Raw genomic sequence first — 25,173 nt, 5'->3', positions numbered from 1 at the left:
CGGGAGTGACCAAATAAACTTCTGGCGTGGCTGGTAAGTACATTGATTTCTTCTATAAATATTTAATATAATTCTCGAGTACCCCTTCACACGACGTCTGGGTGGTGTAGTTGGTCATCACGCTAGTCTCACACACTAGAGGTCCCCGGTTCGAACCCGGGCTCAGACATCTTTTTTATCGATCATGTTACACGGACGGACGACGTATCAGACCCTACTGACATCCATAAATAACTGAAATAAAAATCCACGTGCTAAGTATAGTTGACTAGGCTTATTAGTTGCATCGTGTTATTATAATTCCGAAATATCTGAATATATATATATATATATATATATATATATATATCAAGGAAAATAGTAGTAAGCACGGGTTTATTATTAGTAGTTTGTTTACAAGCAACGACAGAGCAATAAAGTGACGCATAGGAGTGGCAGATAAAATAAATGATAATCTACAGAATAAAATTGCTACAGACCAACATAAACGTGGGAATCACAAGGAAATGTTGTGATTACTGTAAATTAAGACAATAATAATAATAGAAACTGTTCGTGGTCATAAACTAGGCTTAATATCTTTTCTTTACATGGTGAAGCTCTAGCATGAATACACGAATCAACAGTAGAATGTCCACCGACCAGTTATAGTAACGGACGAAAACGACACACGAAAGAAAGAAGAAAAAAAGGGAGGCGGAAATAAAAATGCTCTTCTTTTTTCCTGTATCATAAGACTAGTACTGTGCAGTATCCTAAGCATGCACCATACGCGGAGGATTGGATCATTGCCTTTGACCATGACACCATCGAAGACATTCATGAATTGATGCTTTGATTAGAGACGCGAAGACATTTTTTTGTACTTGCACACAACCTCCGATTTACAATATTGAAATGATCATAAAAATCAACCTAAGCTTAAAAATCAACCAAACTAAAGCTATCAAGTCGACTGCATACTATTCATGAACAAAATCAAAATATACAGATGTAATACATGCATATTATATCAAACATATGTGACAATGAACTGAATTAATTTAATTCAAGTTAGATCATACTTGACCACAAGAGTTGCATCGTCTCAGTTTACCAAATTAATTTAATTCAAGTTAGATCCCAATTAAACTCCTCTTATTAAATTAAAATTTTAATATTTTAAATTATTAAAAATAACTTAAATACATAAATTAAATAATTAAAATTTATAATCTTAAATTCAAAACTAATTATATCATAAAAATTACATATTAATTAAATAAATTAAAACTTTTATATTAATTCAAAAATATTTTTTTTGATAATTAAATCAATCTTAAAATTTATTTACACTTATGATACCTAAGTCAAATAATCATTCTAACATTACAAATTAATTATCAATTCTTATTAATCATAAAATTTTAAAATTAAAATATTATATTACATCATAAAATTATAACAATCCTAATATTAAAAATTTTAAAATATAAATCAAAATTAATTAAAAATAATAATAGATCTTATCTCTCCTCAAATATCCTCCCGGGTAATCTCTTCAATATCTACACTCAATGAGGAAGGAGAAACCCCTTCTTATAAAAAATATAAACTCTTTCCGAAAAATAAATAAATAATTTAAATTTTATTTTTAAAAATAAAATATACTATTTATTTTTTATGATTCATACTTAAAAATAAATTTTAAATTATTTACTCTCTAAAAATTGTATTAATAAATTAATTAATAATTTAATTGATTGGTAAAATTTTTAACTTGTCCACATGATTAAAAAAAATAATTTTCATCATTTTCTAGATAATCCTATATTAAAAAAGTTAATAATTTAAATAAAACAATATATTGTTTATAATAATTAATCTATATTAATAGAAAATTATCGATAATTACAAAGGAATTCTTAAACCTTCCTTCAACCATCATCCAACAGTCTTCCCTCATAATTCTCCCGATCCATTTGTCCGTATGTATGTACCAAACTGTAGTTGCAAGAATCAGATCACTTCCGCAAGTATGCATCCTGATCAGCATGTACTGTAACTGAGCTGTGTTCGGATAGCGAGACTCGAATGAATATAAATTCAGTGTAGAAGAAACAAGAAGCAGGTCGATTTCTTTTCTCTTTTTCCTGTTGCAGTAATTTTGCTTCATCAGATCATAAGTAGGGACCTCAATACCTCGTCTCCAAACCTCCTGAGACCTGCAAACAAAAAAAAAACTCTGTTATTTGGAATTTCAGTAAACGAATTTAATTCAAAACAAGTAATTTCAGTAAAAAATTTCCATTTTGCTGCTTATCAACTGGACTTGAAAACAAGAACGCTGCATAGGGTCCAACTTTTTTTTAGGGCTGGCTTATATATATAATATAATGAATTAGATGCCGACGGACGACCTTCCTATCATATCAGTGCACACAAAACAAAAACACTGCATAGGGTCCAAATTTTTAAGGGCTGGCTTTATATATATAATGAATTGGAAACCAACCGACGAGGACCTTCCTACATATTATTGGCTTATATATAGTTGGTTTCCAATTCATTGTAGTAAACTTTTGTTAGTGTAAAGGGGCTAATTTGTTAGGCTGGATGGCCTAGGTAACACTGATTTCTTCTCTTTACTAATCGTCTACCCTCTTCTTGTGTCCCCCCCCTACTATCTGCTCCATGAAAAAGAAGCTGCTGGGAAGAAGAGCAAGAAAGCATTCTAAAATATAGAACCAATAATAAAGCAAAAGAGTTAACCAGGTCTGTATCATGCAATCAAACAAATGGAATCAACAAATTCTCCTAGGTAAACAATGTTCTACAGCATGATATGAACAAACTACAACACTTAGCATGAATAACCTTTTTAATTCAGAAAGCAAGATGAAACAAATTAAGCGTGCACCAGTGAATGCTGTACATACCTCCAGTAAAATGAAGTCAAATATATTGAATTCTTTGGATACCACATTCATCGCAGGGTTAACTGTCCCTGATGGCTCTATCAATCTATTGTGATGCTTCAAGTAGCAGCAAGAACAAGAAAGTTCAGAGATGGAGTCCCAAGATATGGAGATACACCAAAATGTTTCACTCATACTACAAGCCATGTAAGCTTCCAGCTCCAAAATCCCTGAAGGGAGTATATATAATTTCATCATATTGTCTGTGCACTACCAACTCCTTGTCTTGAGTGAAATAATTTTACACTGAAAACAAAGAAATTCTAGCTGCATCGCTTATAAAAATTGCAACAAGAAAAGGAATGAATAATACACCAGTATATGCAACACGTGCAAACAATTAACTCGGTGGAGTACCTCATAATTTTTAGGACCAATGCAACCATTATACTATGGGCTCTGTACGCATTTAAAAAAGAGTGAACCCAAAGTCTCCTGAAACCAAAAGAATCAAAATGAGCTTAAAACGGTGATCCGGATGAAGAGAACAAACTAACAATGACTATGTACCTGGCTCAACTGAAGGTCATGGAACAGAATAAAACATTTTAAGAACATGAAATGAATGTTTTAGCACATTTGCACTTGTTATGTTGCAGCTGTAATTCCGGATCTGAATAGCATGAGGCAGCACCTTCCGACTATTGCAGATGCAGAATCTGGAGCAAGCTTGGCTTCATCCTTCCAACAGATGAGATAATTTCAAAATGTGTCGATACATTCCAATGGTCTAGAGCAGTCGAGCTGCATTTTGTTTACAGTTACAGATGCTGGACTCGTGTTTTCTCTGAAAGCAAACACTGGTAAAAGCCCACGAATATGCATCTCTTCATATAGTTTTGTAACCTGCTGCGTTTCCCCACGTTTGATATAACCATGGATCAGTGTACTATATGTCACATAATCAGGGTCTACACCACTCTCAATCATTTGATCTAGAAGCTTGATGGATGCTTCCATCTCCCCTTGGCAACACAGACCATTGATTAATGTAGAATATGTAACAACATTAGGACAAATTCCTGCCTCTATCATTTTCTGTTTAAACTTAAAAGCTTCCGTTAGTTCACCAACTTTGCAGTATCCATCGATCAATGTATTATAAGTAATAACATTAGGAGCTAAACCTTTCGACTGCAGCTTGTTGAAAAGATTAACTGCTCTATCTAAGTTTCCAGACTTGCAAAGACCATTTATGAGGGCATTGTACGTCACAATATTTGGAACAAGACCCTTTCTGAGCATTTCATCCCTTAACTCAAAAGCTTCATCTACGCTGCCAGCTGATGAATAGCCATGAATAAGAGAACAGTAAGTAAAATGGTCAGGGATTAACCCCCTCTGCAACAAGTTTGAGTAAAACTGTTTCGCTTCCAAAACCTTTCCTGACCTGCAAAGTCCACAGATAATGACATTACAAATGACATTGTTAGGCTGCAGATTTTCGTTTGCATACTCAGTAAAGAGATCTGTGATTCTGTGCATATAGGTACTTTTTGCATCATGATTCAGCAACTTATCAGAAGCTTCAAAATCTGGAAGCATTCTACTGTCCACAATTTTTGCCAATAGGACATTTGCCTCATCAATCTTACCTTGTCTATAAAGTCCACTGACAAGGGCACTGCATATGAATATATTTGGTGGTAAGCCCTTACCAACCATTTCAAGATAAGCATCAAAAGCCTTATCCATCATTCCTTCTTTACACCAGCCAGCAATCAGAGCCCCATAAGTGGCTATGTTGGGAACCAATCCTTTCTCATGCACATCCTTTAGAAGATCATCAACCCTGTCAGAAGTGTTAGCCACAAAGTTTCCAGAAATGAGAGAATTATACATTTCAATGGAAGGAGAAAATCCTAAAGTTTCCATCTCATCCCTGACCTTAAAAGCCTTCCCCATATCACCAACTCTACAATAACCATCAATCAGTGTTCTGTATGTAATGCTATCGGGTAAACATCCACAGTCTTTCATCTTTTGAATAATCTTCTTGGCTTCATCAATCTTCCCTGCTTTACAAAAGCCATTTATCACTGTGTTGAATATTATTTGGTTCTTCGTAAAACCCCTAGCTAGCATATCATTCCAAAGCTTTAAGGCTTGTTCAAAATTGCCTGATTTGAAGAACCCATCCAATAGTGTACTGCAGCTAATCTCGTTTGGTGCTACACCCCTTTTCAGCATTAGAAACCACAAGTTAAGGGCATCGTCCATGGCGCCTGCCAGACAAAAGCCTTTGAAGAGTGTGTTATAGGTAAGAACTGTTACTCTGATTCCTTTCATAATCATCCTATCACAAATCTTAAAGGCGTTCCTCATAAGACCCTTCTTGCAATAACCATCTAACAGGGCATTATAACTGTAGGAATCTGGTTTCGGGTACCCAAGTTCCATATCATTAATCAATTTCTCTGCTTCACCAATTCTTCCCAACTTGCAATACCCATTGATCATTGTGTTACATATAAATAAGTTCTCTTTTAGCCCCATACTCAACATTTTATTCCTGATCCTAATTGCATCATCCATTTTCCCTGTCTGACAAAAAGCATTAATCAGCACACCGTAAGCAACTTCGTCAGCACCTAAACCATGCATCTCTTTCATGTCCTCCAGTATTTTCTCAGCTTCTCGTACCTTACCTTCCTTGCAGTAACCCTTAATCAACAAAGTATATGAAATGACATTCGGAACGATGCCTCTTTGAGACATCAGATCAAACACCTTTAAGGCAGCTTCTGTCTGGCCCAAACTGCAATACCCATTTATCAGTGAATGGTAAGTCACAAGATTAACTTCGAAGCCATTCCTTTCCATCTGCATTACAAAATTCGAAGCCTTCTGTAGATTTCCGTCCTTGCAGTAAGCGTTAACCATTATGGACACCGTGAAAACATCAGGCAGAATCCCAGTCCCAGTCCTAACCATCTGTTCATATACAAGAGCTGCCGTGTCGCTCTCCCCACCTCTTACCAAAGTACTCAAGAGACTGTTGCAAGACCTCAGACTAGGCTTACATCCACACTTGCCCATATTGTCAAACAAGAAAAGGGCCTCCTTTTTCAATCCACCCTCCGCGTAAACCTTCAAGAGCATGTCGAATACCGTCGGTGAGAACGAGAACTCCTTGTAAACCTTAACTAGCGTATCGAATACAAAAGAGACCGACGTCTTTGAGCTAGCGGAGCTCGTCATCGCCACCAGATCCTTCAAGAATGCTCTCGCGTCATCGAACATGCGCGCTCGAGACAAGATGTGGACGATTCTGCAGTAAGATTCGACATTGGGCCTGAAGTACTGCTGCCTCAGTGCGATCCTAAAGAATCCCAGGCAAGCATCGGGATCGAGACGGAGCCTCACGAGGACGTCGTCGAGGATGCTGTCGGAGAAGTCGAAGGGGAGCTTGGGTATGGCGTGGAAGCGCTGGAGGGTGAGGATACGGCATATCCGATCGACGAGCTCGGTTCGACTGATGCCGGTGTGGCTGTTGGCTCGCCACTGGAGGACGGCAGGGGCGGAGTCGATCGGCCAGCGGCGAGCGAGAGATCGAGAGGGACGGGCGAAGGGTAGACGAGGGAGAAGGGAGTGCTTGATCATGGAGGGGCATCGATTAGGGTTTTAGGAGGTGGAGGCGAGGGATGGAGATGTTCTGCTCGGCGTTTTTAGCTTTCTGGCTCGCGTCGTGGCTCAACCGCTTCTTAAACACACGAATTATTTGGAGGGTTTTCGACCCGCTCGGCCAAACCAAACAAATGACGGAGGTCTACGAGAAATGCTTGTTTCTCGGCGACGCTGCCGAGACCGCACGAACCAGTGGACCCCGCCTCGGTTGATCTTGGGTAGATATGTTTAGCGTCAAACTTAAAATAGCCAAAGATAGCTCGAGTTTAAAGGAATTAAGGATAATTGAATCAGAAACAATTAAGGTGACGATTAAATCACATTTTAATTGGTTCGACTAAATTAAAAGTCGATTGTGATTTGATCGAGCCATAATTGAACTAAGCATCAATCTTTCGAATAAAATTATCATAATGATTCAAGTTATTAAGTATATTTTGTCTTCAAGTTGATACATCCGAAAAGAATTAATATTAATGATTTTCACAATAGAATGGTGCAAAAAATTGTACAATATTTAGTCAAATATTGATGAATCGAATCAACTTATCAAAATAAAGACCTTTTACTATGAATGGAGGATTCAAAATTTCAACTTATACATACCAGTCGAATTTATATCCGAGTATTATCTAATTTTGATATCGAGAAAATTCATAGTCGACTTCTACAGCAATTATGAATGAAAGTTACTCCATTAACACCACTACAACATCTTCATGGAACAAATCCACAATTCAAAGGCAAAAAATCATATAGATCAAAGTACTGGGGTGAAACATGTGATTATAATTCAGCATGAAGCATATGCTGCCATTGCCTCGACTTCATTCAACAAGCATGTAAACTTCTTCTACCACTAGAACTTGCTGGTTACTTGGAAGTCGACTGGTAAAAGTCTCAGCAATTACCAGTGTCATTGATCAACATAGACACACATCAACTTCATTATAAATCGAGGTTTTGCAAAGTCTGATATAATCAACTTCTTGTCGTGCCTCGAGCTACGCCAACTGCAGGGCTTCTTCACTTTTAATGTTGAATACTTTGATCAGTGCTTCCTCCACAACCTGCTTGAGGCACATGAAAATGTTAAGAGAGGCACTCGAGGATGTCCTTTAAGGTTTTTCTAATACTATAGTAAGACTTGGGGAGGCAATTAAATGAGAACAGCTCGGAGTCATTGGCCTATGAAATGCTGAAAGCTGGAGATGAAGAGCATCTTAACTCAGAAGAGAAAAAACACCCTAAAAGAAGGGAATACCAAGAAGTGTTGGAATTTTAATCAGGATGATATGATTTCCTCAATTCTGATAGCCAATATTGCACCAACCAACCAGCAAAATTCTGGCCTTTCATGGAATTTTTAACTGCAGGAGAGCATTATTCTCTTCCTATTGCTACAACATATCTATGCATGATCTGCATCTAACTGACAGAAGCCATTTACAGGAGGCATAAAGTTCCTAACCAAGAAATAGAATCTTTAGTAGCAAATTAATAAAATTATGATACACCTAGAAATACAAAGGTTGTTTGGATCCAAAGAATTTGCAACTTTATGATCAAGTAAACTATTGGGAGTTCCTTAATTAGGATGTTCCCAGATCATTAAAGTTCACTTGTCAAGTTGATATGTGGCTCAAATCATGTGGGATAGGTTGCTTTGACTTTCACAAGCCCCTTCCTGATAGAGTAATAGAATCTCCAAGAAACAGCCAAAAAGTGCCTCTCCAGCATCGTATAATTCTTTACTCCATAATTTAATCTAATGATTCAAGTAATTAATGGTATCAAATCTAATAATGTTAAGTTTTTCCAAGATTGCTGAAATTGTCCCAGGCAACTCCAAATTCGGAAGTCAAAGAGATTCATTATCTAATAAGATAATTGAATTTGCTCAGATCTAACAATGACATTTGAGAACAATCAATAAAATAAAGTTTTTCGGCATGTCTTTAAATAAGACGGATGAATAATCGAAAGCTCAAATGGAGGTAAGCCCATTAGTTAGAGCCACAATCCAAAGATGTTAGACCTATAGCTTAAATATGCAGAGCCTATCTCAAGCTAAAATCTTCCAATCTCAACAAACCCAGTGAAAAATAAATCAAGTAGTCATGGAGTAAATCAATCAAACTACAAATGTACCACCATTAGTGAAAGATATATATGGCAATTTTCCTGTAGATATTTAATAAATCCCAAGTAAAAAACATTAATTACTAACACAATTTCAGTGGATATTTCCCATTAGACAAGGTAGATGAACATGGTATAAAAAAAATTCACTCACAAAAGCAATATTCTAGAATTCAGTGATCATGGTTTGCATAACCTCTACAAGTTGAAACCCATTTCCAGAACTATATAAAAGGGCAACCTATCTTGTCCTAATTAGATACATCCAGGCATTACCATGACAATAGACTAGAACCAATAACACAAACAAGAATAATTAACATCTATGTCACCATATAGGACTGTCATAAACTGCTTTTTCAATAGCAATTAATATTTTGTTGATACTGGTAAATGGAAAAGTAACCTCCAATTGTGTTTAATTTCTATCAGATGGTTGAATATGAATATGAAGCACGACCAAGACAAAACACAGGAGCATTTTAGTCAACCCTCAAAACTTTCTCACTCACTGTAGTTCAGGCATCATCACTATTAGTCTAGGGAACTTTTGACCTTCTAGACTTAAAATGCTCCTCCCATAAGTTTACATCACATATAAAACTAAAAGAGATCACCACTTGAGTATGCCTAAAATACATTATTTACCAAAAGGCCAGGGAAGATAATATACAATGTTGATCCCTTAGCAGGATGACAATTCCTAAATGGCCCATGTACTATTGTTGCTGACTAAGAATCCTACATCTTTCAGAATTTCATGGGCTGAGCTGTTTAAACCTCACATCTTACAGCACAATGCCAAGAGTGAGGAAAGAAAACAGCATACCTGAATGGAGGTTGGAGAAATAGCAAGAAAACTGCAAAACTTAATAAAATTTATGAGAATGAGCAATTTGTTGCAATTGATATACCTCTAACACTGTTAGACTCCAATGCAGGAATTCTCCTAATTAGTCCGACCAAATAACTCTTCAACAGCTAAATCACAGGCTATGTTACATGTGTTGATGAAGTTCGTCAAATTTACCTTGTCGGGAGTAGAAGCACCTGAGGTCACTCCAATTGTTATTGGACCAGGAGGCAGCCAATTTTCTTTCTCAACAAGCTCTCCATGCTGTTAACAAAAATAGACAATGTCATAACTAAAACAAGGAAAGAAGTTTCTTAACAAAATACAAATAAAGAATCCAGTAGAATTGATCTAATAAAGCATGCAATCATAAAGCTTACGTTTAACTTATAACTTATTCTGTTTCCTGGTCCAATTCTCTGCTCGCTGTCAATCCAATAAGATGGAATTCCCTTGAGCTCTGCAATCTCTTGTAGATGTGAAGTATTACTGGAGTTCCATCCACCAACTACCAGAATGAGATCAAGTTTCTCTTCCACCAGCTTGTACATAGCATCTTGTCTTTCCTGATGAGTGCAAGCCAATTTGTAAGGGGCAGAGGCAACATCAGTGATAGAAAGGAACGCATTGTCTCTTGTATAAACCCAAAGGTATCAGTACTTATCATATCTACTTTAGCACATAAAAAGCTACTTATCATATATAGCAGCTTGCTTATAAAAGAGGTATGTAAAATCCAACAACATGAGGAATACTTGAGTATCAAAACAAGAAACTGAGAGGAAAAAAGAAAGTGACATGCAAGGTTCGCCGTACCGTACCGTACCGGCGTTTCGACCCGGGCTCGGTGCGGTACAATACCGGTGTACCAGGCGGTACATCAGGGCGTACCGAGCGGTACACCCTAGTGTACCGAATAATTTTATACTTTTTTTCATATTGTAGCAGTGCTACAGGTTGCTGTAGCACTGTTACAATATGAAAAAAAGTATAAAATTGTTCGGTACATTCTAGCACTGTAGCAGTGCTACAGTATAGTGCTGTAGCACTATAGTGGTACCGGATGATCCGCGTACCGATAACCTGTCGGATCGATACATACCGTCCGGTACGGGCGGTACGCTTCGGTATGACAGACTTTGGTGACATGTTTATCAACATAGAACCCACCACTTTATTGTGTACATAAATAAATATGTATGTTATTTAATATTTAATTATATATATACAATGGTTCTGCAGAAAGCTCCTGAGATATCAGAGTCTAAAAAAGTATACTCAAAAGGGGCAGAACTAACTTAGTACAGTAAAAATCTTTTACACTGTTAACATTAACTAACCTATCATCATTTACCTTACCAAAAATATGAAGTTGCAACAAACCATATGCTCAATCCAAGACCTAGTGGATATCCCTGGAGCTAGGCCTGCAACAAGCCAAATCGGTGCACAATGTTGTCGAACAATATCTGAGCTATGGCCATTCCTGGATATTGTATCCATACAGAACAAAGCTGTATCCTGGCTATAACATGTGTATCTCATGCTCATTTGACCAATTAGTTGTCTTTACTTGAAAACTATAGGCCACATACCCAGCTTCCTTGGCAAAACATAATGAAGCCTTTGTCTAGGCATCTGGGAAAAAGTCGGTTAATATTATCTAGCACAAGTTCCTTATCGCTAGAGCAACTACCACATCAGCACAACATATTTCAGGAAAGTTACCCCTCACACAGAGAGAGAGAGAGAGAGAGAGAGAGAGAGATTTTAGTAAAGTTACCTGAGTGGCATCACAAATGGTGTTGAAGCTAATGAAGTGCTCATTGACGTTCTCTATTCCAAATCTTCGCATCATGGTCTTCTCAACCAATTTACCTGAAATCTCAAAGCATTATATCTGACTGGAAACAGGAAAAGGTAGAAGGAATTAGTAAGCATAAGATGCATCTAACTCACCAATCTCTTCCGTTTCACCTTTGAGCATTGTAGTCTGATTTGCAATGCCTACTTTAACTAAGTCAACATCAGGATCAAATCCTGGGGAAACAGCATATTTGAACTTCTGTAAAATTCACATGAACATATCATTAAATTGGCCTACTGTTCATGTAAATAATCTGAAAGGAGCACAACATACCTGGAGAAACTCTTCTTTTGTTGAGCTAGACCCATCTAGCTTCCCACCAAGAATGTAATCACATACATATATTGCCTGTTTTGGCAGTTGTTATATTCAATACCGTATTTATAGATACAATTTATATCATAATGATAATCAGCTAACGGAATTGGTACCTCAGTCATGTTCTTCACAATAATGTATTTTCCTGCAAATGAGGCAGTTGCAATTGTTTCTTCGTGTGAATATTTACCATGGATTATTGAAGTATAATCCCCCTTCTTGTGCTTCTCAACAGTGTTCCAGACCTTTGTGGAAAGTAAGACATATTATATATGCAGAACATATTGAAAATTTATATTCTCTTATTCTCTGCTAAGAGGAAATTACCTTCGAAACCCATGGACAAGTGGTATCCACTATCTGGATCTTCTTTTGACTCAAGGTAAACATCTCATCAACAGCAGCTCCAAAAGCAGGCAAAATTACGACATCACCCTTATCAACAACATCAAATTGTTTTTCGCCATCATCAACAGGGATGTTTTGGACTTCCATCTCTTCCAACCTCTGCAGCATTAGAACAGGGTATTTTCATCTCAAGATAAAGTTTTCAGAAAACACAATTAACACAGAAGCATATGTCAAACGCCTTTTTGACTGTAACACTAATAGTTAGCTTGTCAAGATTTTCTAAGACTGCAAAAGTAACAAGTTTATAATGAATCAAGATTTCATTTTACCGATATGTCAATTGTAGATCGTGATGCATGTTACTTCTGGGTTTTAAAACCACCATAATTTGTTGAGGACTGAATTGAAGGCAGAGGAGTTGCCATATTTTATATTTCCAGAAATTTGTTTTCTTTTTCTTTTTCCATGAGCATGAGCAAAGGGATTTTAGATTGGACTTCATAATTCTTCCAAGTTGCAACTCCTATGTTAGTTATGAAAGATTAAAGCATGGTAACAATAATATGAACTATGAGGTACTGTTTGAAACACAGGAATTCCAACAACGGAGCTTGAATCTATGAACGAGTTATCAACTTGCATCCATTCCAAACCTTGTTGACCGTCGGATTGTGGATGATTTCGTTAGTAATCCATATCCTCTCTTCAGGAAACTGCTTCCTCGCCTCGTAAGCAATCTGGACAGCCCGCTCCACACCCCAGCAGAACCCGTACGCCTCCGCCAGCTTCACCGTCACGTTGCCCCATGTGTACTCATTGTTGTTCTCCTTCAGCGTCTTAATCACATCGCCTGCAGTCCCAAAACACTAATCCCTATTAAAAATAAGAAGCACATAACAAACCCCTGCTTCTGTGCCCGCGACCGAGCAGACGCCGATTCAGGCGAAATTCCAGCAAAATCGTGTCTTACTGGTATACTCCTGATTCATGAGCTCAAGGGTCTCCTCCTTGTGGCCGAACCCGCGGCGGTTGTAGTTCTCACTTCGGGTGAGGCTATGGCGAAAGGCCTTCTTGTCGAAGTCCTGTTCGATGGCGGCGCCGCCTCCGCCGTCACAGCGGACGATGAGCGACGGCCTAGCGCCAGTCGCGTATCGGACTCTGGAGGGAACAACGAAGCCCGGGAAGAGCCGCGCGAACTGCACCGAGATCGCCATCGCAAGAAGAGAGGAAGAGGAAGATGCGGCCGATGCGCCGAACAGAGTCGGGTGCGGAATGTCGCGCGTCACTCGTTGGCCATTTATCCGCTCGCCTGCCACCTCGAAATTTCTGGGGCTTTTCCTAAACGTTTTATTGCTTCCTCCTTTTTCTCTGGCTATCGGGTTTCGATCGGCTCCGTTTCGTCGCCTAGTAGCGTACTTGGTGCTTTCCAGAGAGCGGGTTAACGGGTCGGCGGAGTATTCGAGCCGGGAATGGAACGCCCGCGGACGGCTCCGATCTCATTGGAGGAACATCTCCGGCTACGTGTCAGGTTGGGCAAGCCGTGGTTTTCTACTCTGCCAGTCTGAGATCGACACGTGGTACAGTGCTGTTGGAGAATGTCACAAGAGACAACGCGCTGGTTCGAATCGACGGGTCCGACGCACGAATCGGACTACGACATGACTTTCGCGGCACCCATGTCGTGAAAAACCTGTGCTTCATGTCCCGACTTAATCCACGACTTAAAACGTGGTACACATTATCTGCGGGACCCAAGCAGTGACATGAAACATTTATCAGCCAACAGAAGTCAAGGCAAACATTAAATGATCCGATCCGATCCGATACATGCATCATGCAACACGTCGACGGATGCAGTCCCCGCGAGAGACACGAGGAATTCTTCCTGTCGAATAGGTCAATACTAATAACAACAAATCTCATCTCTTTGCAGAATCAACGAGCTACAACTATGTCCTTTATCGGGAGTCTTTCCCCCGAATTGGTCATCATCGATGCCCTTTCGAATGGATCAGTGCATGACTGAGAAAGAACCGAGAGGCCGAAAACGATTTCAGATATTCTTGGCCTTTCGGTGGAATCCTCTGTAGTGCATGCTCTCGCCATGGTTGCCAAGGTTATGGCACCATCCAAAGGATATAGGCCTTTCAGGTTGGGATCCATCCATCTCCGCAGCCTTTCCGCTCTCTCTTCTTCGGCTTCCAGCACCGTTCTTATCTCCCTCGATAGAACACGAACTTCAGCGGCTTCAATGGCTTCCTCCTTTCCCGATAGCAACTCCAGTAGGACTACACCGAAAGCGAACACGTCTCGAGATGGTCTTATTCCGATGGTTGCAGGCTTCGCCATCGAGAAGTTGGATATCTTGGCCTTGAAGTGAGCATCAAGAAGAATGTTGCTGGTTTTAATGGCTCTGTGAACCATGCTCGGCCTTGTGTGTTCGTGCAAGTACTGAAGGCCATTAGCGACATCCAGTGCTATGTTCAGTCTCTGTCTCCACGAAAGGTGACAGGTGGAGTTCGAGGAGGAAGGGTTCGCGAACAACCACTTGTCCAGAGATCCATTTTCGGCAAATTCATAGACCCAGAAGATACGCCCATCTTCATGAATGGAGAATCCTGCCAGCTTAATGATGTTTGCATGGTTCACGATCTGAGAAATCCTCATCTCCTCTGCAACATGACCTTTTGCCTGCTTCACAGCATACACCTCGCCGTTAAGTGTGGCTTGATAAACCAGAGAGCCGATCCGGAGAGCCTCGCTCAGATTCATAGTAGCTTCCATGATATCTTTGATCTCGTACATGAGTGGCTTGTCTATGAATTGGGAGACTCCAGCCAACAGCTTCTTTCCTTTGCTCATGGACCGGTTACGCGTAAGAAGATCAGCAGCAGATCTTGTGCCTATTATTGGAGTTTTGTGGCAAAACTTGGTGCAGACGAGTAGCAACAAGCTCCAAATGACCACGGCCGAAGCAGCCCCAGCAATGGTTGAAACGATGATGGTTTTCCTATTTGACTTGCTGCTGCGATCAACAGCCGGAGGGGTAGTGTTATAAAGCAGCAGAGGAAGATGCGGCTTCTCCGGCACCGGAATAAGTATCGGATGGAAAACTGCGGCACTGAAGTTTCGGTAGTTGTTAGTAGCTTCCATGGCATCTCTTGAAGAGTTCATCTTCTTGCTCAGTTGGAAGACGGTATCTTCAGCTGACCACACATAGGTTACGAGGAACTTGATGCCCCGATCCAATTGGGTCTTTTCGGGACACTTGCAGTATACTGGGACGATCACCTCCTGGCCGGGCCTCAGAGACGTTGGCTCCAGCGTCGGATTCAAGTCTTCGACAAGATGGTAATCTGTGAGGTTGCCGAACGCGTTCGTCGAAACCAGGAAGAAGTTATCACCTTCCTTGATCGTGTACGTGATGTTGGCAGAAGACCTGTTCCCGGTGCAACCACATGCTACAGGGACGACCAAAAGCTGATCCGCAGGAAGCGTGACTTCCTCGGATCGTAGATCGTTGGCTTCCTCCAACGACAAGCGGCTGACGCCGAAGAGATCGGAGATGCTCCCGAGGTCGGTGTACTCCTGTTGTGTCCGATATAACACGAAAGTACTACAGGACATGGAGGTGTTCGACGAGCACGAGAAAAGCGTGGTGTTGGTGTTGATGGTCTGAGAGCTAACATGGAGAGGTAGGAAGAAGTGAAGGATCAAAAGGAGAGAGAGGGAAGAGAACTCCATGGAAGCTGATACGCTTTGTTTGGTGAGATGAAATGTTACTACAGAGAGATGTAGTCGATGAAAAGGTCAGCTCGCCGTTGTCGATACGGCGCTTTCAAAGGCATTTAATATGAAAGCTTTTAGGGTTTTTGTCCTGACCTTGGTTTGGAAGATGCTCTTCTTTGTCGTCCTCTCCTTTGCATATGCCGTCGGCAGAGCCCCTTCAGCTGTGATTTGGTCAACATATTGCACTGAATGACCTCAAATCCTTCATCTCTGATAACCTAGTGCAAGTGCGCAACAGTACAATCCTGAAGAAGATATCAGCTGGGATCATCAGTGACCGTGTTGCATGCATGATCTCTCTGTGATTGACCCCTCCATAATTGTTCTTTAAGCGGCAGGTAGAGAGGTGACAAATGAAGGATGGCTATCCCTCATCATCCCTCTTGACACGACAAAAACAATACATGTGTTTCAGATTAGGACATTGACTCTGTCGCCAAGTCCTATTGAGATTTGACTGAACTAATCACCCCTTAAGAGTGTGACCTCTCACAGACCTGATGTAGAGGTATCCTCAGATCCTGCAAGATCTGTTCATCAACTTTTTCTATCACCAACAGATGCATACAGCTAATATTCCAAACCGCTATATCCAGATGATGATGATAATAATCCACCCCGGGGCATACAAAAGAAGAGACAAGAGAGAACCGTGACAAACACACAGGAACATTGAAAGAACTCATGTGTGTCCTCGTCAACCAGTGGTATGACATTCACAGGTCCACAGGTTCATGCCGAAGGGACAATTATTTCAGTGGCGAATGCATGTCGTGTCCTCGTGACATGGCAGAACATACTGCCCGGCGCTCGGTAGATCCTGCCTTGTCCCGTCAAATGTTGCACGAGCCTTTAAATGAATTCACGTGAAATCTCCAGAGCTAACGTTCAGAAGAGATTCCCAACATCACATGCCCTTTGGCTTTTGGTTGATTTGTTGCAAGCTTTTATGCTGCACTTCGTTTAACGCTGTCTTCTTTCTGCTTAGGGAATTTATTTACTCATCATCATACCCTGGACTGTGAACCGAGAGTAAGGATGAAAAGGGAGAGGAGAGCTTGATGCAGGACAGGAGAGAAGGTGGCCGTGTGTGTGAGAGATAGATAGAGATCGAGATAGAGAAGGATGAGTTCTGGTTGTGCAGCGGGGTTGTGCTTGGGTCAGACGCCAACCATGGTGAGATATGAGAAGTTGACAGCAACAAAGGAGAGCGCTGCTTCCTCCCCGAGGTTCACATGGTGGAACGAGACGCATTCCGGCTGGCGGAAGTATCTCAGGACCCACACTTCATCCGAGAAGGAGACGGCGCCAGAGAGGACAAAGAAGTGGCTAAAGGAAAAGAAGGAAAAAAGGAAGAAGAAGATGATGATGAAGAAGAAGAAGAAGAAGAAGAAGCGAGTGATAGCAAGTAACTCTTCCTGTTTCGCTTTTAGAGGTATGCTCGATTGCCTCCTTTCTTGTATGGTGAAGGTAGATGTTGTAGAACATTGACTTGGGAGGCGATGACAGAGAGGAAGTCATTAATGTCGGAATGCCTTCCTTTGACCATCATATATAGTTTGATTATGCAATAGAAGTATGTAATGCTTGGTTTTGTGGTGGCACATCATCAACATTTTGATAAGATGTAGCGGTTTCTATATCAGATTCAATTCCGCAAGCAAATGAGTTCTACCATCTGCATCTATTTTCTAGTGTAAAGACTTGTCCGGCTAGCGTTTGGAGATCCGATTGCCAGAAAATAACACACATTTTAATGTATGACAGAGTTTAATCTTCATGGGAGCAATTCATAAAAATATATATCTATTTTATTGTCTTAATATTAGCCTATTTTAATTTTTGATATATATATATATATATTTATTATTTTTCTCAATTAGTGCCTCGTATTTTTTGTAATCCCATAAATACTTTTCGTTACGCAATTGTTTGTTGCCTTCGCTCCCTCCATATGCTATACTCCTTCACTATATGTTGACATCACTGGCTCTTCATCCTCCCTTTATACTGGATCCTGACATCATTAACTCTGTTTCGTGCATCCTTTGCCTCCATATGTCGTATCCATATTCGTGAAGGAGAGGACATACGGAGGGAATCCGATATTATCGAAATATAACATATATGCAGAGGGAATCCGATATTATCTATTTTATTGTCTTAATATTAGGCTGTTTTAATTTTTGATATTTATATATATATTTATTATTTTTCTCAATTAGTGCCTCGTATTTCTTGTAATCCCATAAATACCTTTCGTTACGCAATTGTCCGTTGCCTTCGCTCCCTCCATATGTTATACTCCTTCACTATATGTTGACATCATTGGCTCTTCATCCTCCCATTGTACTGGATCATGGCATCATTAACTCTGTTTCGTGTATCCTTTGCATCCATATGTTGTATCCCTATTCGTGAAGGAGAGGACATACGGAGGGAATCCGATATTATCGAAATATAACATATATGCAGAGGAAATCCGATATTATCTATTTTATTGTCTTAATATTAGCCTATTTTAATTTTTGATATATATATATTATTTTTCTCAATTAGTGCCTCGTATTTCTTGTAATCCCATAAATACATTTCGTTACACAATTGTCTGTTGCCTTCGCTCCCTCCATATGTTCTACTCCTTCACTATATGTTGACATCACTGGCTCTTCATCCTCCCTTTATACTGGATCATGGTATCATTAACTCTGTTTCATGCATCATTTGCCTCCATATGTTGTATCCCTATTTGTGAAGGAGAGGACATACGAAGGGAATCCGATAATATCGAAATATAAAATATATGCAGAGAGAATAAGGATCGACAATTAGTAATACGTGATGGACGATATCAAATGAATCTCATATAATATTTAAAGATATATTTTTTAAATCACCCATATACTTATAATTAATCTCATTTTAAATTTAATAATGACAATTATACTATTTCTAAATTATTGAGAAAAAAAGGTCAAAAACACGTATCATAACAATAACAATAAAAAATGGAGCATTGATCAGAGACCGTTCATTTAATAGATAGAAAGTGGGACCATGATATCAGCAGATGAGAACCTGCGTCCGCCACGTTGGAAAAATTGCAATCCTTCTTCTCACCCGCTCAAACGCCCCTCATCCGATCGCAGAGTGCAAAGCACTGAACCAAAACTAACACCACATCAAGGAGAGACAAAGGGGAAGAGGAAGAGGAATGGAGGTGTTCTCGTTACGATCTCTACCTTGTGCAGCTCGACCCCCCTCGAGAACTTGGAAAAGGGCTCTCGTAGAGCGACTCGCCGCCGTCTCCGGCCGATCCCTCCCGGCCCCAGGGAAACCCTCGAGGTGCCCTCGCGATGGAAACCCTCGATCCCTCTGCTCCCGGCCTCGGGCTTCCGGTATTTGGCATCCCTTTCTCCCTAAGCCCTTCTGGTTTGTTTTCTTGGTGGGATCCCCAGAGTGAATGGGTTTCATGTAGATTTCTTTATGAGCTTCCGATTGCATTTTGGAGCTCTTGTTGGCATCGCTCTTGCGGTCGTTCTATGTTCAAGCCCTTGATGCTTATTCGCGAGATCTGACTTTGTTTGGGAAGTCAAGAATCTTAACACTGACACTGTAATGCAAAATGTTACTTGGGTTGAAGAGTCGGTATCTTGACGAGTTCTTGAGCGGCGATCATCAATAAGAAAATTAGCTGTAGATTCCATTGAGATTTCCACCTTGTAAATGTGATAAATAAATAGCTTGCACTTTGTTTCTGATATATTTTCTGTTGTACGATACACGCAAGCGGCTGTTTCATCCGATGCCAAGGCCGGGGAAGTAAGTAAACAGGAAATGAGCTCGAAGGATAAAGATCTTGTGTTTGTTGCTGGTGCAACCGGTAGAGTTGGTTCACGTCTTGTAAGGTAGAATGCCTCTTTCACCATAAGAAGAATATAGAGATAATATCTTTGATATATAATTTAGGAAAGAATGTTCTTTCAATTCTTTCAGGGAGCTTCTGAAACTTGGGTTTCGAGTGCGAGCAGGAGTCAGGAGTGCGCAAAGAGCAGAACCACTAGTACAGGTAGGAGTTACATGCTCCCGGCCCTGCCAAATAAAATTTATTCTTATGTCGAGAAGAGCTTCGGAACTCTAATTTTTCTCTTATTTATCTGCATTTTGAAGAGTGTTCAACAAATGAAGCCTGATGTCGGAACCGGACCTTCAGGAACTGAACGTAAGATACAAATGTTCTAGCTTTTTGAGTAAGCTCAAGATTCTTCCATCTTAATTTCATCTGCTGCATATTGTCAGTAACAGATGTACTCTGGCTTTTAGACCAGCTGCAGCGAAGCTTGAACTCGTTGAATGTGACCTTGAAAAACAAGGTGACATAGGACCAGCAATAGGTAATGCTTCCACGGTTTTGTGCTGCATAGGAGCCAGTGAGAAGGAGATTTCTGACATAACAGGACCATATCGAATCGACTATAAAGCTACCGAGAACCTTATAAAAGCTGGTAAATCAGTAGATTATCTCTGTCTGACTATGCTTACATTATATTGCAGTTGTCAGATATTTTTTGCTTCAAATATCTTGATTAATTATCATGAGTTGATATACTAGAAATGATTGTCTCTTTGTACAAAATGTCGTTTGTTCTATGGTCAACTGAACTTCTCTATGAACTTTTTCATTTCATCGTCTCAAATTGTTCTTTCAGTTTTTGTAGACTAACCATGCATTTTACATGAAATCTATTGCAAATCTGTGATATGCCTGGGCTAATTTATCTTTAACATCCTGCTTCCAGAAACTATTCATCTTGAGAGTTTTTTCATCTAATGAAATTTCTACATATCTGTGGCTCTTAGTACATTTATTATACCATGCAGCAACTGTCGCAAAAGTTGACCACTTCATTCTGCTTACATCTTTGGGAACAAATAAGTTTGGGCTTCCAGCTGCAATTCTAAAGTAAGTGATTTGCCTTTTTTCCTTTTCTTGATAGTAATGGTCAACTTAACTGACAATTACTTCGATCAATCTTTAAGTCACAAGTGAATTATATGACTACCTGGAAAGCCTTTATTAAGCATCCAGTGAATGCAGTGATGTGTAGTGCCACACGATTGCCACTGATCTTTTTTATGTGTGAGTTGGCATTGGCGAAATATATCAGCCATTTAACTACTTCATAAATGCTAGTTACTCAAGTATTAAAAAATGAGTTTTGTTCTGACTAGTGAACTTTCTTTGGCTAAAGCTTGTTTTGGGGAGTCCTCTTCTGGAAAAGGAAGGCAGAAGAAGCATTAATTGCCAGTGGTCTACCTTACACAGTATGTGTGATGATTTAAAATGACCGAATAAGAATTATTTGACTAATTGATATCCAAAGTTCTTTTTCAAGCTCCACCACATATGTCTGACAGATAATATTTTCATATCCATGGACTAAATTAGCTTATTTGATTCTCAGATAGTAAGGCCAGGGGGGATGGAACGACCCACAGACTCTTATAAGGAGACTCATAATATTGTCCTTGCTAATGAGGATACTTATTTTGGTGGACAAGTCTCCAACCTTCAGGTTGTTTGTGTTCTCTAGCATCATTCGAGTCTCCTTTTCTTTCCGTAGTGTCTTTTTCCTAAACAACTCAGAAATTTTCTTCAGACAAACCTCCAATGCATTGACATCTATGCTTAGTAGTTATTATCACCATATGCTTACTAGTTATTATCACCATATAGTTTTCTGAAATCCCGGAAGCACCTGCAGTTCAATATAAACCCACTTTAGCCTTTTGTCTGAAATAATTGCCAAACTAATCCTATAATCATATGTGTTCTGCGCATATTGTAGTTCTTATTCTTTACTAGATTGCATTTCCAATATGTCTTGACATCTGACACTGGAGATTCTGTCCCAGGGTAGTATGTCATATTAGTTTGGATCACAGGATTGTTTAAAAGGTACTATGCTCATCATATTGAACTCTTCAATAAAAAAAATTAAGGCAAAGAAGAAACTATGAGCTATTGTGTTTATAATGGCACCTAATGTGATTCTAATGGTAAAGGAGATTTCGTGTCCATTTATTGAATAAGGAGAGAGAAAATACCATCATGATGTGAATTCTTTGTCACTAAATGATTATGAAACTGAAAGGATTACTAGTGCAGGTTGCAGAACTCATGGCATTCATGGCGAAAAATAGAAAGATCTCATACTGCAAGGTTGTCGAGGTGATTGCTGAAACAACTGCACCACTGCTGCCTATGGATGAGCTTCTTTCCAAGATTCCTTCACAACGGGTAGGTCACTGACAATAATTTTGTAACTAATCTTCCATTTAAGTTGATGTTGCAGAAACAAATAGACAAATGCAATTTAGTTTCGTGGATCATATATTTATCTCTTTTCTTTAATATTTTGTTTATGATGCAAATCAATGCAATATTTAAGTCGATGTTGTTGGCACCGAAACCAATGATCTTGGTTTTCTGAATCCATATCAATGCAATATTTGATAAGCAATTTAAAGATTGAGCTTGGTTTAAGATTTAGGCTCTCTTGATCATTTTGCTGATTTCAGGAACCACCGGCTGAGATTGTGAAGGATGTTGCACGTTCAAGTACTGAACCGAAACCTACCAAGTTAGTTGTGGAGGAAGAACCTGAAAAAACCGAAGGACAGAAGACAAGACCACTTTCTCCTTACTATATGTGAGCCACTTTTTCCAATATATTTTATACATCAGAACTAAAACTTGTTCACTTAAATTGATGATTATATATAGGTATGCCGACCTGAAGCCGCCAAGCTCTCCAACTCCCATCCCAAGGGCTACACCTGGAAGTTCAATAGAGAAACAGGTGGAGTTTGTACAAGCTAAATCAGAGCCTGAACCTACATCAGCTTCATTAAGTGCATCCAAATTGTCTGAAGACGTTGCCAAGAAGGAAGCTGGCCAAGTTCTAGCCCAGAAAACTAGGCCTCTCTCTCCTTATACAGCGTAAGCAGTTCATCTTACTCGTCTAATTTTGTTTCTATACATCCAGGGTCCCTTGAGCATTCCAACTGTCCAATGTACTGCTGTTCTGGCAGGTATGAAGATCTGAAACCACCTTCCTCTCCATCCCCAGTGGACTGTAAAGCTACAACAAATCCAGTCATTCCAGAGTCTCCTGAAGTTCCACATGGTAACTCGAGTTACCGGTCACCATTTCCCGTGTATGGCTACATTAGTACTATCTTTGTAAATTTAGCTTTTGGAGTTTGAAATTAGTATGATTCCTACTGAGCATTACAGAAGCAGGCAATAGTGGTAGTGAAATTTCATCTTTTCCCATGCTTCTTCTGCATTTGATTACACATTGATATGAAAGTTGGACCCACCAAACTGAAATTTGGAAAAATGAACAAGACAGTGAAACTAAACTAGGGTGCATTGGGTCTTTCTTTCTTATTGTTTATGAATTGTGAGGAAAGTGGCAGAGATGTTCATAACACCGTGTTATAAGCCTTACAAGAATTTTGGTTAATGGTCAGCACCAAATGATATGTTCTGGACCTGTGTGATTTAGATCTACGGAAGCCTTGAAATAAAGTTTGGCTTGTTTGGTTTCTAGAAGCATGAAAGGGTATTCGGTTACGGTCAACATATCCCTTCATAGGAATGCTAAATTTGAAAAAACCATCACAAATATTCCAGTTTTTCTGGTTCTGCTTATTTCATAGAATACACTAGCATCGGGCTTTCAGCAATCTACTAATTTTCCTTTGTTAATTTTTCATCACTTGAAATAACCACTAATTTTCAGCCCTAGTAGTCCAATGTGAAAGTCTTTTCATACTGGCTGGCACAATCATGTTTAGAATTTAGAGAATCTACTAAGTTTTTTGTATATGAACAAGAATATTCAAGATGTCACATACTGCTAGATACATTCTCGTCTTAGTTGTATGCCAAATAAAGTTTTAGCAGTGTAACTTGACAATAGAAAAGCAGCATCATATTTCTCATGTATACTTCTTCCATTCTCTGAATTTGTGGAAGACCTTTATGGTATGCTGATTAAATCATCATATTTTACATCTCCAAGTCCATCTGTTACTGTGTGTTTGGATGCTCTCCTTGCCACATCCACATGCAAATGCATCCGGGACTAAATAGAATGCTAAGCAACCAAAATATCGGACTCTTCCACTCTGATTTTATTTTATTGTTCTCAAGCTCAATCAGTTATTTTCTAACGATTTTGAACTTATTAATTGACTAGGCTTTACTTTTATTGTATATGCAGGTACGAAGATTTAAGGCCTCCTGCTTCACCGGCACCATCCTTGCCAAAATATTAGCACGAGGATGAGAAGCAAAGTAATGTTACGAGTTAAACAAAAATCCATCATCAATGTGTATACTAGTACGTACAACCTTAATTGATTAACATGCATCCAGGTACATATGACTACATTTATCTCTGGAAGACACAAGCTCACAAAAAGTTTCTAGCCGAGTTCCAGAAGATCAACCATTTCTGGTGATGGATGCGAGTTAATTTTCATGCAGAAGACAAATTTATTTGCATTGCTTATATTGTTATATATTTCTTTCCTGTTGCCCATGTATATCAATTCGCTGAGCTACTGTCAGTGCAGTTTTAGCTGGAGACTAAAAATAATCGAAGTCCTTTTAGTTTCTCTTCATGGAGAATTTCCTTATCACATCACCTTACATGTTATGGGTTCTTATAGTTAATTGTGGCATAGTTATTCGGTTATTTTCAGTAGAACAAGATTAGATGATAAGTGACGATGTCAATGTACTTGGAATATGATTTCTTAATTGGCTTTGGAGGATTATGATTTCAGATGTAGCAGGTCACATCTATATGTTCCCCATGATCCCCACCTCTCAAATCATCAAGAGACTCGAGGGGTAGGGAGAAGTGGAAGACGTGGGCATCGCCGGTTACGTGATCGGTACTGGTAACTAATTCATTGTAATTTATGATGATCCTGTTGTATTCTAAATATTGTGAACTTGAAGAACTTGATCTGAGAAGTTTGCATTTAGAAAATTATGTGAAGCATGAACATTACTTTTTGTCGAAGTTTAGGATCATATTATGATGCTATTTTTCTTAATGTTTTCTTGACGAAAGTCTTTAAATAAACTGCTAAAATTAGATTGTTCTTTTTAATGAATCTCCCAAGTGAAGATTCAGCACCGATCTTACAGCATGCAATCGTGAATCTGCACACATCTCAAAGCATTC

The 25,173-nt window shown here is 39.3% G+C and overlaps 4 protein-coding genes and 1 non-coding gene across 7 annotated transcripts; 2 read left to right on the top strand and 3 right to left on the bottom strand.

Moving 5' to 3' along the window:
- Positions 1 to 95: 95 nt before the first annotated feature.
- On the top strand, positions 96 to 169 carry TRNAV-CAC (transfer RNA valine (anticodon CAC)). Its single transcript has one exon. It is a non-coding gene; the product is annotated as a tRNA-Val (tRNA).
- Positions 170 to 1,833: 1,664 nt separating this feature from the next.
- LOC103993825 (putative pentatricopeptide repeat-containing protein At1g19290) lies at positions 1,834 to 6,678 on the bottom strand. Of its 2 annotated transcripts, none has more exons than XM_065162248.1 (4): positions 3,468 to 6,678; positions 3,315 to 3,392; positions 2,919 to 3,203; positions 1,834 to 2,204 (listed from the first exon to the last, which is right to left on the bottom strand). In XM_065162248.1, the coding sequence occupies exon 1, from the start codon at positions 6,558 to 6,560 to the stop codon at positions 3,660 to 3,662; it is 2,901 nt and encodes a 966-aa protein (XP_065018320.1). In that variant the 5' UTR covers positions 6,561 to 6,678; the 3' UTR covers positions 1,834 to 2,204; positions 2,919 to 3,203; positions 3,315 to 3,392; positions 3,468 to 3,659. The 2 variants fall into 2 exon arrangements, with proteins under 2 accessions (XP_065018320.1, XP_065018318.1); XM_065162246.1 differs by having other exon boundaries at positions 1,835 to 2,204; positions 2,919 to 3,127.
- A 642-nt stretch (positions 6,679 to 7,320) lies between these two features.
- On the bottom strand, positions 7,321 to 13,424 carry LOC135645637 (4-hydroxy-3-methylbut-2-enyl diphosphate reductase, chloroplastic-like). The gene is made up of 10 exons (XM_065164230.1): positions 13,086 to 13,424; positions 12,769 to 12,965; positions 12,092 to 12,271; positions 11,878 to 12,009; positions 11,720 to 11,794; positions 11,539 to 11,644; positions 11,363 to 11,457; positions 9,960 to 10,145; positions 9,757 to 9,843; positions 7,321 to 7,654 (listed from the first exon to the last, which is right to left on the bottom strand). The coding sequence occupies exons 1-10, from the start codon at positions 13,327 to 13,329 to the stop codon at positions 7,589 to 7,591; spliced, it is 1,368 nt and encodes a 455-aa protein (XP_065020302.1). The 5' UTR covers positions 13,330 to 13,424; the 3' UTR covers positions 7,321 to 7,588.
- Positions 13,425 to 13,866: 442 nt separating this feature from the next.
- LOC135645636 (serine/threonine receptor-like kinase NFP) lies at positions 13,867 to 16,037 on the bottom strand. Its single transcript, XM_065164229.1, has one exon. The coding sequence runs from the start codon at positions 15,857 to 15,859 to the stop codon at positions 14,051 to 14,053; it is 1,809 nt and encodes a 602-aa protein (XP_065020301.1). The 5' UTR covers positions 15,860 to 16,037; the 3' UTR covers positions 13,867 to 14,050.
- A 3,005-nt stretch (positions 16,038 to 19,042) lies between these two features.
- On the top strand, positions 19,043 to 24,601 carry LOC135586580 (protein TIC 62, chloroplastic-like). 2 transcript variants are annotated; one of them, XM_065165345.1, is made up of 14 exons: positions 19,043 to 19,302; positions 19,695 to 19,812; positions 19,901 to 19,973; positions 20,075 to 20,126; positions 20,233 to 20,409; positions 20,786 to 20,867; positions 21,157 to 21,229; positions 21,370 to 21,480; positions 22,074 to 22,205; positions 22,487 to 22,617; positions 22,692 to 22,907; positions 23,000 to 23,125; positions 24,199 to 24,272; positions 24,354 to 24,601. In XM_065165345.1, exons 1-13 carry the CDS (start codon positions 19,119 to 19,121, stop codon positions 24,251 to 24,253), a joined length of 1,530 nt encoding a protein of 509 aa, XP_065021417.1. In that variant the 5' UTR covers positions 19,043 to 19,118; the 3' UTR covers positions 24,254 to 24,272; positions 24,354 to 24,601. The 2 variants fall into 2 exon arrangements, 1 of the variants encoding a protein (XP_065021417.1); XR_010498966.1 differs by having other exon boundaries at positions 19,044 to 19,302; positions 23,000 to 23,094.
- Positions 24,602 to 25,173: the final 572 nt, after the last annotated feature.

Source organism: Musa acuminata, chromosome BXJ3-8 (assembly GCF_036884655.1).
Source record: "Musa acuminata AAA Group cultivar baxijiao chromosome BXJ3-8, Cavendish_Baxijiao_AAA, whole genome shotgun sequence".
NCBI lineage: Eukaryota > Viridiplantae > Streptophyta > Magnoliopsida > Zingiberales > Musaceae > Musa > Musa acuminata.
Note: the sequence above shows the minus strand (reverse complement) of the source record. Positions and strands in the feature narration are given on the sequence as shown.